Here is a 16,330-nt window from a genome sequence, read left to right on the forward strand (position 1 = left end):
GCTGCCTTCAAACATGCCGTGGTCAAGTCACTACTTAAAAAATCTCAACCCTTCAATTCTCGCAAATTTTAGGCCCATCTCCCAGCTACCTTTTTTATCTAAAGCCCTGGAGCGAGTAGTCTACTTCCAGCTACAGTCGTTCTTAACCACACATGGCATCCATGAAAAGTTTCAGTCTGGCTTCAAACTTATGCACAGCACTGAAACAGCCCTTTTAAGAGTTTTTAATGATCTACTCCTAGCCGCCGACTCAGGTAGCCTAGCTGTCTTGGTGCTGTTGGACCTGACAGCTGCCTTCGACACTGTGGACCATAGCATCCTGTTGTCACAGCTTGAACAGTCCGCTGGCATCACAGGCTCTGCCCTTGCATGGTTCAGGTCCTACCTGACAGACCATAGCTTCTCAGTGCAGCTGAGTGGGGTTCCCCAAGGCTCGATTCTGGGCCCCATCCTTTTTCTACTGTACATACTGCCCTTAGGTTCAATTCTCACAAAACACAACATCCCCTTCCACTGCTACGCCGACGATGTACTGATCTATCTGCCACTCAATCAAAATGTCAACTCACTACAGCAGTTGATGGACTGCTTAGCAGAGATCAAATCCTGGCTGAGCCAAAATGTCCTCAACCTCAATGAGAGCAAGACTGAAGTTATCTTTTTTGGACCCCAACCTCCAGCCTCCCAGGTTGATATTCTGGGCTCCCTCAAAAATAATATCCTCCCCTCTGTCACGAACCTTGGAGTGACCTTCACTAGCGCTTTTAAATTCGATAAGCAGGTCAGCAGCGTAGTCAAAACCTGCTTTTTTTTTTTTTTTTTTTTTAAATACGACTATTGGCCAAGACCAGGTCGTTTTTATCTTTTAAAGACCTGGAAAGGGTTATTAACGCCTTTGTTACCTCGAGGTTGGACTACTGCAACGCTCTGTACGTGGGTATGGACCAGGCGTAAATTAAACGCCTGCTGCTAGTGCAGAACGCAGCTGCACGTCTACTCACTGGCCACAAAAAGCATGACCACATCACCCCAATTCTGGCCTCACTGCACTGGCTTCCAATTCGGTTCCAAATTGATTTTAAACTCCTTTTATTTGTTTTTAAAGCACTAAATGGACTGGCTCCGGCCTATATAGCTGAATTCCTCCATCGCTACACCCCAGCCAGAGCCTTAAGGTCGGCTGATCAGCTGCTGCTGATAGTGCCCAAGACCAGGCTCAAAACCCGAGGGCACCGAGGCTTCGCAGCAGCTGGACCTAGGCTCTGGAACACTCTGCCCCTCCATGTGAGGTCGGCCCAGACCTTAGGGGTTTTTAAATCTACTCTTAAAAACACACTTCTTCTCCCTGGCCTTTTAGTCAGAGCAGAGCACGACTCCTGACTTTTCCCTATGTTTTTTTATATATCTGTTGTAATTTATTGTCTTTTATTGTGATTGTAGTAATGTGTTTTTATGTGATTGTAGTATTTATTACATGTACAGCACTTTGGCCCGAACAAAAATCGCTTTAAATGTGCTTTATAAATAAACTTTGATTTGATTTGATTTGATTTAAAACAATATCTTCATTTCAGAAATGATAACTGAGATCTGTCTGTGTGTATGTATACTATTATCTATGAGTTATGGTGTAAGAAACAACATGTTAACAAGGGGTGACAGTAGAAATCACCCATGGCAGAGAATTTGATTACATTTTTGCAATATTAAATGTTTTATTTCTAGGCCCTATTAACACATTTTCAAGCTCATATTTGTGTTTTGGGCCTCTACTGTGACATGTTTAATGTACTTGAATGTTAAAAGTGTTTTATCTTTCTTCTTTGTTAACTTGTGTAACATAGTGAAGACTTATGAGACACTCTCACATCTATTGGCTAGCGCTCCAACACATTGCATGTGATAGGCTAAGGGGCGGGAAGTCTCCAAGCCGTTGACCAATCACAACAGAGCCGGCCAGCTAACCAATCAGAGCAGACTGGGCTCTGGTTTCAGACAGAGGGTGAAAAGAGGTGCTGCAGCACAGGCAGTATGAGAAACATAAAGGGCTTTTTGAACATTAAAGCATGGAGACACTTCACAGTAGAGGCACAAAATACAAATATTAACCTGAACATTAGCAGAATAGGGCCCTTTAAGGTTATTCCCGACGAGGACTAAGTTTGTTATAAACTAGTTTTTATTTGCGGTAGAAGTGTGTTACTAATAATTGATGAATTGATGGATTGTTAATAATTATTTATGATTATTTTCTTTCACTTCCATCCTTAGCAATGGTGAGTAATGGTGAGTAAATGTGTGTTTGACTGTATAGAGCCCAGGAAGAATAGCCAATGCTAATGCTAGTGCTCAGGATCCAAATAAAAAGTGAAAGTGAAGAGGGTTTAATCTCTGCTGAGGGATTAGTTTAAAGACCTGAATAGCTCCATGATGATCTAATGTATAGAGGTACATGTATGAACTTGACACCCCTATGAGACTTACAAAAAACATAGGTGAATATTGTCTTACCTTCACTCAGTGAGGCATGGATAGGAGGAGAGACCAGTGGGACAAAGGTTTCCAAGTCAAAGCGGCCGGTTCTGGACTGAGCTTTCAGTAGCCAGTAGCGTTTCTCCAAGTCTATAATGTCTGACTCCTCCACTGCACGATAGGAAACAGAAGAGACAAAGTCAAAAATACAAGCATGGCAAAACTGTTCATAGGGATATAGTTATTTAGTATAGGAAGAACAATGGGAAGTGTCATTTCTGTATTCATTACCCTAGCTTAAAGCTGTGTTAAGCTTTAGGTTTGAACTTCTTTGGTGTTACCCATACCAATGAAGAACACTCGTTGGTGGTTATATTGGATATCAACATCTTTATCATACCAGCATAGTTTTACACACACAAACAATAGGTAACCAGTAAAGGAAAGGAATATAATAATATAACACACGTGTCCATGGAATAAATATATACAACACTGCAGTGCTAAAAATAAAAACATAAGGTGTGTGGTTCATGATTTAGGGGGAAAAGTGAGTTTTTGTAGTGAGAGAGAAGGCTCTGTAAACTGTGTTAATAACAAATATAGTTAGTGTAGAAAGCTGTACATTGCACGATAGGTAGATATAAGGACACTGCAATTTTCAGTTTATAACAACTTTGAACAGCAACGTTAAAATCAGACAATTTTGCTAAAAGCAAGTAAATAACTCAAGCAACATCATAACCTAAATGCTTTCCAACTTAGACTGTATTTTACATTTCTCTTATTTTAATAAATCAATTTGTGTCAAACCATGTGAAGCCTAACATTAGTCGGCTGACAAAAGGCTACATCTGGTGTTTTTAAGATAAAATATCATATAATATGTTTGTGTTGTCCTAAAATAGGTAAAGGATGTAGAGAAAACTGCTTAACCAAGGTAGAAACTTGGGCTATAGAACCATGATTTATTGGATTTGCACGTAGATCTAAGGCATCTAAATTGACTTTTTAGCTGAAATAATCTGGCAGCAGCTTTTCGAATGTGAATATTTGCTAATATAGATCAGGTTTTAAAATGTTGGTCATACCAAACAAGCAGTGTGAAGCACTAGGATATTGTTATAAGCTTCATTCACTTATTTAAAAAACCAAACCACAAATCGAAGAAACCAAAATAATAAATAAAGTAAAATAATTGTCTCATGCTGCCATTATAGAAACAACCAAGTTAAGAGATACACAAGGTCATAACACATGTTGGGATGAGGTAATGGTCAGTGGGTTTAACGCAATTTGACTCAACAACAAAAAAGTGATACAGATCAGACCAATATAGCATATGAAGCTCTGCCAGGGTCAATGAACCAGCCTCTGTCTTACAACATGCTTATCCACAGCTTAAGCTAATAGGATTTGGCAGCTAGCAAGCTAGCCTTTGGCATGGATCCAAAACATATGACGGGTGTCAAAACACAGACACATAGATAGGAATCGTTTCCTGGTAGAAATTGGATTGTGGCTTCCAAGTCAGGCTATAAAACCTTCTTGAAAGCGATCAATCCTCTTTTTACTGTCATGTTCATTTCTGCTTCCTGTCCAAGATATTTCAAATTTAACAGACTAAAAGGAAGCACCGAGTTCAAAATCAATGATTTGGAACATAAAGGGGGCTAAATGGAGCTGGCATGTAGGAAAATACATGGGATTTATAAATAATTAAGCGTTATACGGTCTGAGCAAGGCATGACTACCTTTCCTTTCTCAAAGGTGAAGCTTACTCAACAAAAACAGGACAGAACACTTCCTAGGTAATAATGATAAAACAATGCATGGTGGTCCCAAACAACAAAGTTAGGATTATAAAAAGCACATCGATCTAGCTCTGAACATAAGTGAAATGTAGAAAACATGTTTCATTTTGTTAAAACATAAATAATTAGGACTGGCAAGAAGGAAAATACATTCTTGTGTTTGTCATGCTTAACACTATTCATTCAAAGCTGTTCTACCATCCGACTGCTAATCCATAAAACTCATTACCCGGAATATGGATCGCCTCCTGCTCATCTCCGTCTCAGGGTTGCTCCCTGCTTCTACAAACATCAGTGTAGCACTCGAGGTTATACCGAGTCTTTCTTTGTGGGATTTAGAATCTTTGTTATGATGGCAGAATTCAAATTGGAGTTTAGCTGTTTGCTCTGGCAAATGTTGAAGGATCTTAAATGCGTAGTAGGAAATAAGCCCAACATCTTGCAGTACGGCCAACCTCATGATACATAAGACCAGCATATCATCAGAGTGTTTGTTTATACTAACACTGCTAATATGGATTTCTTGAAAAGATCAATATGACTCACGAGTAGGGATGAATTTCAATTGAAATATTTAAAAACTAGTGCTGTTGGACTCAGATCTCAAAAGAAGTTCTTCCAGCAGTGACAATGAACAAATGTAACAAGCTATCGACATTATACAACAATACTGTACACTAATTATTCTCTCTATTTACTGATTCTAATCTGTCTCTATGGCAGGTGCTGTGTCGGCCTGATACCCACCTAGAGGTGTGACTCTCTCCGAGTGACAGCAGAGATACCATACCATTATCCAGGGAACATCCTTAGACAGGTGCTGCCGCAGCCAGCGTGAACCATAGCAAACTGCCCCGAGACAAACGCTCACAGAAACTACGACATCCTGTCCTGAAGGCCGCTACAGTACTCCAGCACATTTACACTCATAATATTGTGACATGCTAGCAAAGGATCCACGCTCTGTCATGAGTCAAGTGTTACTCTGCTAGAACCAGGAGTGTGTCACTCTCTCCCCAGCACACACACACACACACACACACACACACACACACACACACACATTAGTTAAGAGGATAAAGAAGGAGCAGGCAGATTAAAGAAGGCGTCCAGGTTCTCCGGACAAGACAGGTTTTTTCCAGCCCTCTGCCCTTAATTGGCAAGATAAAGCCTGGCTAAATTTACACGGTATGCAACTTAAAAGAACTGTATAACTACATTTTTTATTTTTCGTCATTTACCATCTTTAAAGGTTATGGTATCACAAAGACGTAAATGTTGATATATAACCCTGCTGAATAGAACTTCTTTTGACACATTTTTTCATACAAAATCGAACAAAAATACCAAGACTGTGAAAGACTAAATTCACATATATCTTTTCTTATTTGAAAAACCGAAAACATTGTTTAAGGTAATGATATGTGCAACCTAAAACCATATCATTTCTGGAGCTTGGTATTGTTTGATTTGTTTCAATTAATTCTTATTATTTTATATAAAAAACAAAACTAGAGTACAGATGCAAAGACTTACCTTTGATCTCCCAATATACCTATTTGGTCATTCACATCTGCTAATAGCAAGTATCTGACAATAGTGCTCTCTTTTTCCCAAGTTTAAAACCTCTATCTCAATGTGTGGAACCAATCAGAATAACTCAATAACATGTGCATTTCCACAGCAATAATTCCCCCAGTATAACAACAGAGCCATCACCATTCTGCTCTTAGTTTCACAAGCTACTGCTGTCTATAATTATTAATACATACGGTACATACTTTGTTTAAGCTACTAAACAAGACTCAACACTATTGCAGATATGTATCACTAAAAGCAACTGCAAATCATTTGAACTGCAAAAAATGTTGGGTTTTGTTGACTTCGATTACAGGATAGGTTCACAATTATTATTTGTAACATTAATTACAGGTAGGGCTGTACAATATTTACAATTGTATCAAAATCGCAATATGGACTAGTGCAGTATTCAAATTACATGAAGCACAATAATTGTTAAAGGGTAAACATGTGACAAATAATATGTGTTTTGTAAATGCTAATGCTAGTTATGATATAAAATCATTCAATCCTTTTTATATTTAAAATCATAGCACAACTGCCATACCGGTCAAAATAATGACGATATGTTCTTGTTTAACAAATCGTACAGCCTAATAACAGGTATGCCAAGCGTTTATCAGTGACTGTCCATTTTCTGAATTTCCATTTTGTATTTATATGGAATAGCATAGGTACATTTGACACTAAATCCCCTTGGCCTTATATGGAGATGCAATGTAACACACTGATTCAGAGTGTTTTTTGGACTTACAGTGTGTGACTCCGGCCAGGGTCTGGTAGAAGGTGGGGGTGTCGCTGTCGTCTGTGAGCGTGACACACACTCCTCCGGACAGGAGCCATCTGGATAAAGTGAAGGCCTCCTTGTTCTGCAGGAGCCAGAACCTGAAGTGCTCATAGTTCACCTTGTCACCCTGCCACAACACAACACACACAATTCATCTGTTGGTGTGTCAAAAGCAAAAGATGACACACTTGACCATTCCATTGTCAAAAGTCTGTATCAATATGCGACCTTCTATATGTGTTCCTGTCTGAAATCTTGTTGCATTTGAAACAGGCTTTTTAATGTTGATGGGACCAGGTATGAGATTTGTATCTATTGTTGAGAGCTTCATATGAAGTGAATACTTAAAACGAAAGTTAATTATAAATCATATACGAAGTGAATACTTAAAACAAAAGTTAATTATAAATCATATATGATCAATTATATTCTTGTATGAACCCATAATGAGAATGCTTCATATTTTAGGTTTTTCTATATTTACAGCATAAACAAAACAAAGTGGTTTGTTTAGGTTGAGTGTGTAAGGTCTATGATGTATGGGTGTCACTGATAAGGAAGAGGGCAGTTTCTTCCCCTTTTTTCTCACAGCAGATCACAGGGAGGGGGGCTCCTGCCTTAAACGAGAAACACATTGAGGCCTCAAAAATGTCAAGTCCTACAGGGGTCATGTCCTTTTTACACAAACATGGGAAGGTGTGTCTTAGGCCATAGCCAATAGAAGATGTTGGTTGGGGATAGAGGAGGTGTTTTTTGGGGTTTCGATCCGTTTTTTTTTAGCATAAAGAGACTGGTTTTTTGAGAGAGCGCGAGAGAGGGGGGGAAACCCCTGGTATACTCTCTCCCGGTAGGCTCTGTACTTCAGAGCTGGGTAAAATGGTTCTCGGTAAGGTTATCCTGGAAGGCGTAAATAGGACGTACGGGAATCTTAGACCTAATAGCTTTATTTAGGCTATCCTGGAAGGCGTTATTAGTACGTACAGGAATCTTAGAACTAATAGCTTTATTTAGATCTATCCTGGAAGGCGTTATTAGTACGTACAGGAATCTTAGAACTAATAGCTTTATTTAGATCTATCCTGGAAGGCGTTATTAGTACGTACGGGAATCTTAGACCTAATAAGCTTTATTTAGGCTATCCTGGAAGGCGTTATAAGGACGTACAGGAATTTTATAACTAATGGCTTTATTTAGATCTTGGATAGATGAGAAATATGAATTAAGGTTTTAAATAAAAATATAACCCCAGCATGATATGTTGCATATGATTATAATGTGTTAAAAGGTAAAAACCCTGTATTAGTTTTGGACCTATTTTTCTTCAAATAAACTGATCTCACCTGTTGGATTGGGACAACTAAAAAGAAAATCTGTGCTCTCCTCTCCTGCTTAAAAGGTAAGACTGCACCCTGCCACACTCACACTTAGGTAGGAACACACTCCATTTACTGATATCAAAATCCTTCGGGATCCCTTAAACAGATTAAAAAAGAGTTGTCTGAATAGAAACAGCAGTTAATTTAACCTGGTTCTTCGGGGGGTTAATAGAGGTGAGATCTTGCTGACGTTGATGGATCTGAGCCAAGCAGTAAACTTACATAGACTCAATAACTTCGGTCAGGTCAATTAGTAGGTCAGAGTAATTTACCGGAATAAATTATCAGGACCTCGCCGACTCTAAACACTATCTATTGTTAGAAGTTGTAGTAGAAGGCAGATGTTTGAGAAATGAAGAGCATAAACTTGTCAGGAAAAGGATTTCTGAGATAATTAATCAAGTGAAAAGTTGGTTACTTTCATAGACACCATTCGAATTGGCTCAAATGGAATATTTGTGCACTGAAAAACACTTTTACAAGGCTACAGATGACGGGAAATGATTTAAGTATTAACAACATTTATAAAATGAATGTATAAATAAATAACAAAATCAAATCAAAATAAATAATAAAGTTCTAACTATAGCAAGACAACTGTATTGTGCCCCAGAAATAAACTCCTTATTACGGACATATATTTCACAAAATGTAAATGTTCCGAGACAAAACATTTTTGGGAAATGTGTGTTCCTACTTGTTTTTGTGAATTAATTCTCATTTTGTTTGGATTTATAACTTTAAAATAAAACATATTGCGACTGCTTCTATTCCACTATAATTATTCATATCCGTTTGGTGATGGACAGGCTGCTATATTGGCCTACCTCACTGAAACACTTCTTGAGGGAGGTTGGGATTTCTCCATCCAGGACCTGCAGGACTGCTTCTATATCTTCCCTGGCAGCATATCCACCCAGATCACTGGCAAACAGGCTGAAGAGGTCTGTGAACACACACACCAACACACACACACAGTGTCAAAAAGGCAAGTTCAGCTTTATCGCAGGAAGTCAGGCTTCTTGCCAGTAGCAGCAGTAAGTCCTGATGGATGAGCCCACTGCAACACATGAACCACAGCCATTGGGAGAGGAAAGAGGGAGAGGGGAAGATCTCACATTTTTCATGTATGTATATATTATCAGTTGTACTGCACAATAATCAATTATTCCTGCTGTTCTTTTTTTGGAAAGCGGGGTAGGTTTAAGGAAAGTTGCTGAAATTTATGTTTTTAGTTCGATTTTCTTGGTCATTTTCAAAAGTACAATGTTTTCCCTGTGAAAAACACACGGTAATACTGCTTTTTTTGTTCGAAATGCATTAAAACACAAGATTTTCCAAATGATATGCTTAAGCAAGGATGCTGGTTGTATTTGTAATTTTAATAAATAAAAAATAAAGCTTTTTGAATCTTAATCTGAGAGAAAGAGATATGGAGTGCATATTTTCTAGAAATCTAATAATAAATCTATTAAGACAAATTGTGGGACGACTTTGAACATCAAAGTGTATGAATTGACTGCAGCTCTGATTTGCTGAAATGACATGAATTGAAATATTTAAAAGACATCATACAACTATCCAAGACTCTTCCGTTTTTAAATTGGGGATCATTGAGGTTATCATTAATTAGGGACTATAACAGCGGGTGAAAGTACTTCCTAACTCTCTATTCAAACTGCAATAAAACGTGGCTCCAGTGGAACAGCAGTTTATTTGACAACCTTTTCTAACCACAATATATAGTGTTAGAAATTCAAATCAATGTTTTATGGCATGACTTGGTTTGGACGTACCGTCAGCTTAAAAGTTATTTTATTCTGAAAAAAAACGGAAGTTCTCGCACAATCTTAATGCCAAGCTTTTATTGTGAAAATCCTTCATGACGACATCCGGGGCTACCGTAAATGATAACTGCCGTAAAGTACTTCCAGTATTATTAAAGTAACTATTTAAAGCCGTTATAATGTATTAAATAAAAAGTTATGAAAGAGATAAGGAGGAGAAAAGGCGTGTGGATGTAAGCAATGAATGTAAAATGTCGAAATCCTCTGTTTGACGCGATGTCGGACATTGAAGACTAAGGCGGGGGCCCCCCCTTTCACACAGCACGAGAGGATATAAGGAGGCTGCTGAGCACAGCTCTGCCCTTCTTCCCTCGCAGCTGCCACCGAGACAACACCGGCATTTGTCTCTTCTTCACCTTCTGCTTGTTCTATTACCACGTTACTTAATTAAAGTACCCATTTGAACCTTCTCCTTATTTTAAGTTTCTCTCCTGGACGCGAGGACAAGGAATATCCTAATAATAGTCAACATGTTAAAGTATCCTCGGGCAAGATACCTAACCCCAAATTGCTGCTAAAGGCTTGTCGCTTACCGCGTAAGAAAAAAAAAATCTTACTGTAAACCAGTTCTCCTGCAGTTCATGAGTAAGTTGTGTTTTGGAACTGCAGCGCTTGTTGACGTTTGGGGTTGATACATTTGGCCAACATGTTGGACATGTACATAAAGTGTACATTTTATTGGCTTATTTTAACAATATGATTGAAAGTTTCTTTCCGATATTATTGCAGATCTACTGAAAGCTAGCTAGCTAGCTAACGTAGCTAACCTAGTCATTTCAGAAATACTGACAAATCACTTCCAATTATGAAACCGACTATTTCTACCAACAGTTGCAGTTATATCCCCGAAGGTCAACAAGCGCATGCATCACTTTTTAGTGTCACTGTTTCCATAATGTTTTCGAGCTTCTTTCAGCGTTTAGTTTATGCAGCACTTTTAGTAAACGTTGCACATGTTTCGTCAAGTTGGTGATTGTTTTCCAAAAGCGGCACGTGTTAAGTGAAGTTGTTGAAGAGGTTTCTTCATTTGCACATTTGTGTTTTTATATTTGCATCGTTTTTGGAATTGCAGAGCGTTTCTTCTTATGGAAGTGTTTTTTTTTTCTGTAGCGCGTTTGCACAGGTTGGCCACCATACCTGTCAGATTCTATTTTCACAAAATGTTTTGATTGTTGTTGGATGAAAACATCTATACACTTTGACATATTTGAAATGTCAGAGATCAAAGAAAAACATTCTTTTATTCATCAGAAAGGACTTACACTTGGCCTTCTCCTCATCTCGTCCTCTGGTCAGAAGCACCAGACCAACGATCAGATTGTTGAAGTGCAGCCCTTTAGACGAGCCTCCAAACGAGGAGTAAATCACCTAAAACACAAACAACAACGTGGTCATGTTCACAACGTCAGCAGGGAAATGCATGGCCCAGAACAGATCAGCTGATCAAAGCATTTTCTCATTTCCACTTCATTAAATTTACATATATAAGGATTTTCAACAGGCCAATATCAAAATATAAAAACATGTTTTAAAATGTTTCCAACATTAGGAGTGTTATGTACATTTAAAGTCATCCTTAAAGGTGGGGTAGGTAATTCACTTCAGATACACTTGTTATATTCCATGGAATGCTCTTAACATCCCGATAGCAATGAATATATGAAATGCTTTGACAATAAATCCATAAAAAAATGTCATCTGTGGAAGCTGTGGCGCTGTAAAAAGCAAGACCAATCATCTGAGCCGGCTAAAGTAACTGGATGGCCTACCTGCCTGTCAGCCTTCCACCTCGTGCCCTCATTGGTCATGTGCGCGTTCGTGTGTGTGTTGGAGGAGGGGCTCTGTAAGGAAGTCTGAAGGAAGGGGCAGATTTTCATCGGCTGCGTATTTTCAAATTCTAGCGCACTCGAGCTGGTTTCTCCATTCTTACCTACCCTACCTTTAAATTCTAATTTCAGGTTGCTTCTGGGCCAGTGTTCGTAGTGCTAAAAACTACAAAATATATATTTGTCTTCCTAATTTCGCTCCTCATCAGTATACAATTATTTCTAACAGATTTGAATTCCAGAGGGTGTTGTTGTCATTATGCCACATGTACTCGGAGCAGATTACAGAGCAGTGTGTGCAGTCGATGAAGTTCACTGGTATTTACGTTGTGGAGAGATGACTGTGCAGTCATTGAGCTAATGAAGTGTGTCCGTGTCACTGGGTCACACACTCAGCAGCAACCACATGTGCTTTAAAAAGAGGGTAGTCATAGTGTGTCATACCAGGGTTTCCCACACATAGACTATACCTGGGCGGCCCGCCCAGGTATATTAACGGCCGCCCAAGTATATTTCGCGACCCATTTAGTTTTTTTTTTTTTTTTTAATGTTTTTTTTTTTTTTATTCGTCCGTGACCACGACGCCATCTGCGATCGATTAACTTGTAGACAATGATCCCTCGCTCCCTTGCTCTGATCTCGCCTCCTTCTGGCCTGTTAAGTGGCCTGCCTCACACAGGGTGACTGGCTGTCCACATGATGTGGCCTGCCGACATGGCCACTGTCATACAGATCATAAATCAAAGCCCTTGATTGGTCTCTGTGTGTCATTCAAGCTCGGGATAACCTCAGCTCAGGTGAGGTAAAGGACTCTCTGAGTGTTTAGATAGTTAACTTAGTCTAAGTTCTCAGTGGGTCTCAAACGGTGAGGTCACCATTTATGTAAACACATATTTCCATTTGAGAGGGTAGTGATTGGTCTAATGGAGAGTGAGGTGGGCTGAAGATCGGAAGGCTGTGAGTTCAAATCCCGCCAGGAACACCACCAATAGTGTGCCCTTGAGTAAGGCACTTAGCCCTTAGTTACTCCAGGGAGAATGTCCCTGTAATCGGTCATTATAAGTCGCTTTGGATAAAAGCGTCAGCAAAATGAAATGTAATGTGATTTGTAAAATATGCATGAATAAATAAATAAAAAGTTAACTAGGTGAAAAAAGGTAAGATACACTATTAAAACTTGTTGAGAGAAAACTAGTCTTTGCTGCTGCCTCAAAGAGGAGGGGGGGAGAGGAGGGAGACAGGAGAGGCTGATTCAGGAGCACAGACACACTCACAACTATAAATGAACCAAAAATAAATTAACAAGTTTCAGTGTTTTTTTCATATTGGAAATGGGATGTTGTTGGTTATGGCCTTGATTTTATGATTATTGAAATGTATACAGTTCTGTTAAATATAGGTGTTTCCATAGATCTAGTCTCTTTATTTTCCCCTCAAAATGCACCAGATTGATGCATTTAACTCCAAAATAAAAAATAAAATCTTACCGGGGGGGGCATGCCCCTGGACCCCCCTAGAGGATTTGAGGTCGACCCCCACTAAAAATCACATGGATAGGTTCCTAAATACATTAATAAATACATACATTTTTTAAAATAGTAGCCCATTTCCATATGTTCATGTGTGGGTAGTAGATTTAAACTATAGGGCTATCATTATGGACCCTGCCTGTACCTGTTCGCTCTGCCATCGCGTGAAGGGTCTGCTAACAAGCGACCAACAGAAAGGTTAATGTTGTTGCACGTCACCCTCAACCCCCCCCCGCTACCACCACCCCCCAAAGTATATTTCAGATCTGTGGGAAACACTGGCAGTTAATGGACCAGCACCAGAGGCATTCCCATACACACAGGCGTTGGAGCTGTTCTTCATGAAATCCCAGAAGGATGAAGTGCTCTGACAAACAGTGCCATCTTTGCGCAAAATGATTATACCGGAATGAAAAGTCAATAAATAATGTTGTTAAAACTTTTTTTTTTTTTTTCGCGCACCCCCCCCCCCCCCTCCTTGCCACCACCCGCCCAAGTATATTTCATATCTGTGGGAAACACTGCATACTATGCAAGTTCTAACACCAAACTCACCCTATCTGCTGCATTATTATCACCTATATCTACCTTATTTCAACCAATTCACCAATCAATCAATGACTAACTGATACTTGTGTCTCTTTACAGAACACCTTTTCTTTAGAAAAATTGTTTTTGCAAAATCCCATTGTCCTTAGTTTATACCGAATTATTACAAACACATCAAGAACCATACATGGAAATGCCCCTGAACCTGACAACATCCTGTAATCCAATGTGACACATGCTTGATCAAGTATGCAAAACAGATATGAGTAAATGGTGGAGATAGGGGGAAATCCACTGAATAAAAAAAACCTACTTTCTTGTCATTAAAAGTAGTATTTTCCACGTCAAGAGTGAGAGAATAATCCCTGATGATGTCATGAGGGGATAATGGTCATGAAGAAAACATTTATGATTTAAATAAGTGTTACAAACTGGATACATGGAGTAAAACGGACGTGGACATTTACCACTCAGGGGAGGCCTCATGTTTACCACTTTTCCCCAATTTGATGGAGCTACAAATAAGTGAAATACTTGAATACTTATTTCATGTCTTATTTTATCCTTTTTGCACATTCTTACTTATTTTATTATATGATATATTACATTTTATTTTTAATTGATTCTAAAATCGATCAACTGTTACGAAAACCAATATCCCCCTGGGATTATTAAAGTATTTTTTGTATTCTGTTACTCTTGTCAGTCTGTCTGACATTGTGTTTGTGATATGGCAGCATGACTTCTATCAAAATGTCAAAGATAAAAAAACATATTCACACCATGAATTAGGCTACAGTCTGTCACACTTCTTCAAGGCAGGAACAATGTTTTTATTGCTTCAACTATCTAATAAACTTGTATTTATACTAGGGATGGGAATTTGAAAGCAAGGTATATTAGAATATTCCACCCCCAAAAACGGTTAACCAATTAACCGAAATGTACATATCCTATTAAAATAATCCCAGCATCAGTTCTGAGTTAATCATACTTTTCAGTTATTATTAAGGCTGTAGGAAGTGTGCTTCTGCTTGCTGCTGATGCATACAGCATATTCTATATTAGAATGAAATGTTCCGCCATCATGCAACTCACTGAGGAGAGTCTATCACGATTTACCATCGATGCAGGGAGAGAGAACGAGCGTGCAATCAAATGTTCAAAAGAAGAATTTGTTCAAACGCAAGCTAGACTTTAAATGACTGAATATCAAAAAGAATATTTCTGGTTCCTGACTGACTGATTAGGCTCTGGATTTTCCTCTGAACTGTGAGATTAGGCAGCAGCCATGTTACTGTTTGAAGAGACCAGCAGTAACCTTAGATCTGCACCGCTGTCACCGCAGGAAACTGCTGCCATGGTGACAAAGAAAAGAGGAAGCAGAGATGCTGGGAGAAAGAAGAAAGGCGACACATGATGTAGTGTTCAATGGTAAATCAACTGTTTATACAGCATTCATATTGCCAGCAGTTCTGAACCAATGCACTCTTTGTCAAATTCACCCTCTTTATGACTGCTTCTGTGTTGGTGATAACATAAACTGATTGTAAATGAAGATTGATTTGTGCTGTCTAATGTAGGGCCTCATCATTGTCTTTAAACAGGAAATACATAACATTAAGGAAGTAATTATGCCTTCATGGGACCTATAAACCCTCTGGTGGTATGTAGGGGTGGACTTTATGCTGGGTAAGACGTTTAGAAGAAGGATTGCAGCTAAGAAATAGTACTGGGCTGGATCCCTTCTCTGGGGCGTGTGGCATTTCATTTAGGGAGGAGGACACTGGGCTCCAGCTACCTCCTTGTCAATATCCCCTTTGCCAGAGAGCCTCTAGCTGTAATGCTATCAAGGGCCTGCATTGATCTGTACATCCCACAACAAACTCAAGTAAACCACCAAGGTCCTTTTCAATTTCTATAGCCGCATTCACACCGCAGGACTTTCCCTGGTTCTTTAGTTCCGTTAGTACCAATAATGTCGCGTTCACACCGCCGGGACTACTCAGTGCCGGGAACTCTTTTGGCCATTTTCAGTCCCTGCTAGAGAGGTGGTACGAACCTGGTGATAAAAGAGTGCCAATTTCTATTCTATTTCTATTGGCTGGGCGAATTTCAAACCACGCCCCGTTAGACTCTGAATTATTTTTGTTAGGCAGCCATTTTTTTCCTCGCTACAAAACCACATCCACACCTGAGCGAGTAGTTTTTTTGTACTTTAAAGCAGTTATGACCACACGTACTACAACACCGGAGCGGTGGAATGAAGAGGAAGTGTCGGCGCTTCTGGCAATTTACTCCGAGGACGGGATGCAGCAGCTTCTACAGAAAGCAGTTCCCAACTCCAAATGTTTTGAGCGATGTTCGCAAAAGCTACTTGAGCTGGGAATCGTGCACAGTGAACACGGATTGCCGGGTAAAATAAAGAACTATAAAAAAATTAAAGACCACAATAATAAGAGTGGTAACGATGTTCTATTGTTATTATATATATATATATATATATATTATATTGCCACTGTTTTTAATACTGACACCTAACTTGCACT

The 16,330-nt window shown here is 39.1% G+C and overlaps 1 protein-coding gene across 6 annotated transcripts in view; it reads right to left on the bottom strand.

Annotated features, from left to right (window-relative positions):
* The window catches only part of usp32 (ubiquitin specific peptidase 32), a 79,844-nt gene that overhangs the window by 43,813 nt on the left and 19,701 nt on the right, over nt 1–16,330 (bottom strand). For all 6 annotated transcript variants that reach the window (XM_034231622.1, XM_034231619.1, XM_034231621.1 and 3 more), the window contains exons 3-6: nt 11,140–11,245; nt 8,858–8,976; nt 6,622–6,781; nt 2,512–2,643 (exon numbers count right to left, since the gene is read on the bottom strand). In XM_034231622.1, coding sequence (XP_034087513.1) covers nt 2,512–2,643; nt 6,622–6,781; nt 8,858–8,976; nt 11,140–11,245 — 517 coding nt within the window. The remainder of the gene's footprint in view (nt 1–2,511; nt 2,644–6,621; nt 6,782–8,857; nt 8,977–11,139; nt 11,246–16,330) is intronic.

This window comes from Gymnodraco acuticeps, unplaced genomic scaffold (assembly GCF_902827175.1).
Source record: "Gymnodraco acuticeps unplaced genomic scaffold, fGymAcu1.1, whole genome shotgun sequence".
Classification (NCBI taxonomy): Eukaryota; Metazoa; Chordata; class Actinopteri; order Perciformes; family Bathydraconidae; genus Gymnodraco; species Gymnodraco acuticeps.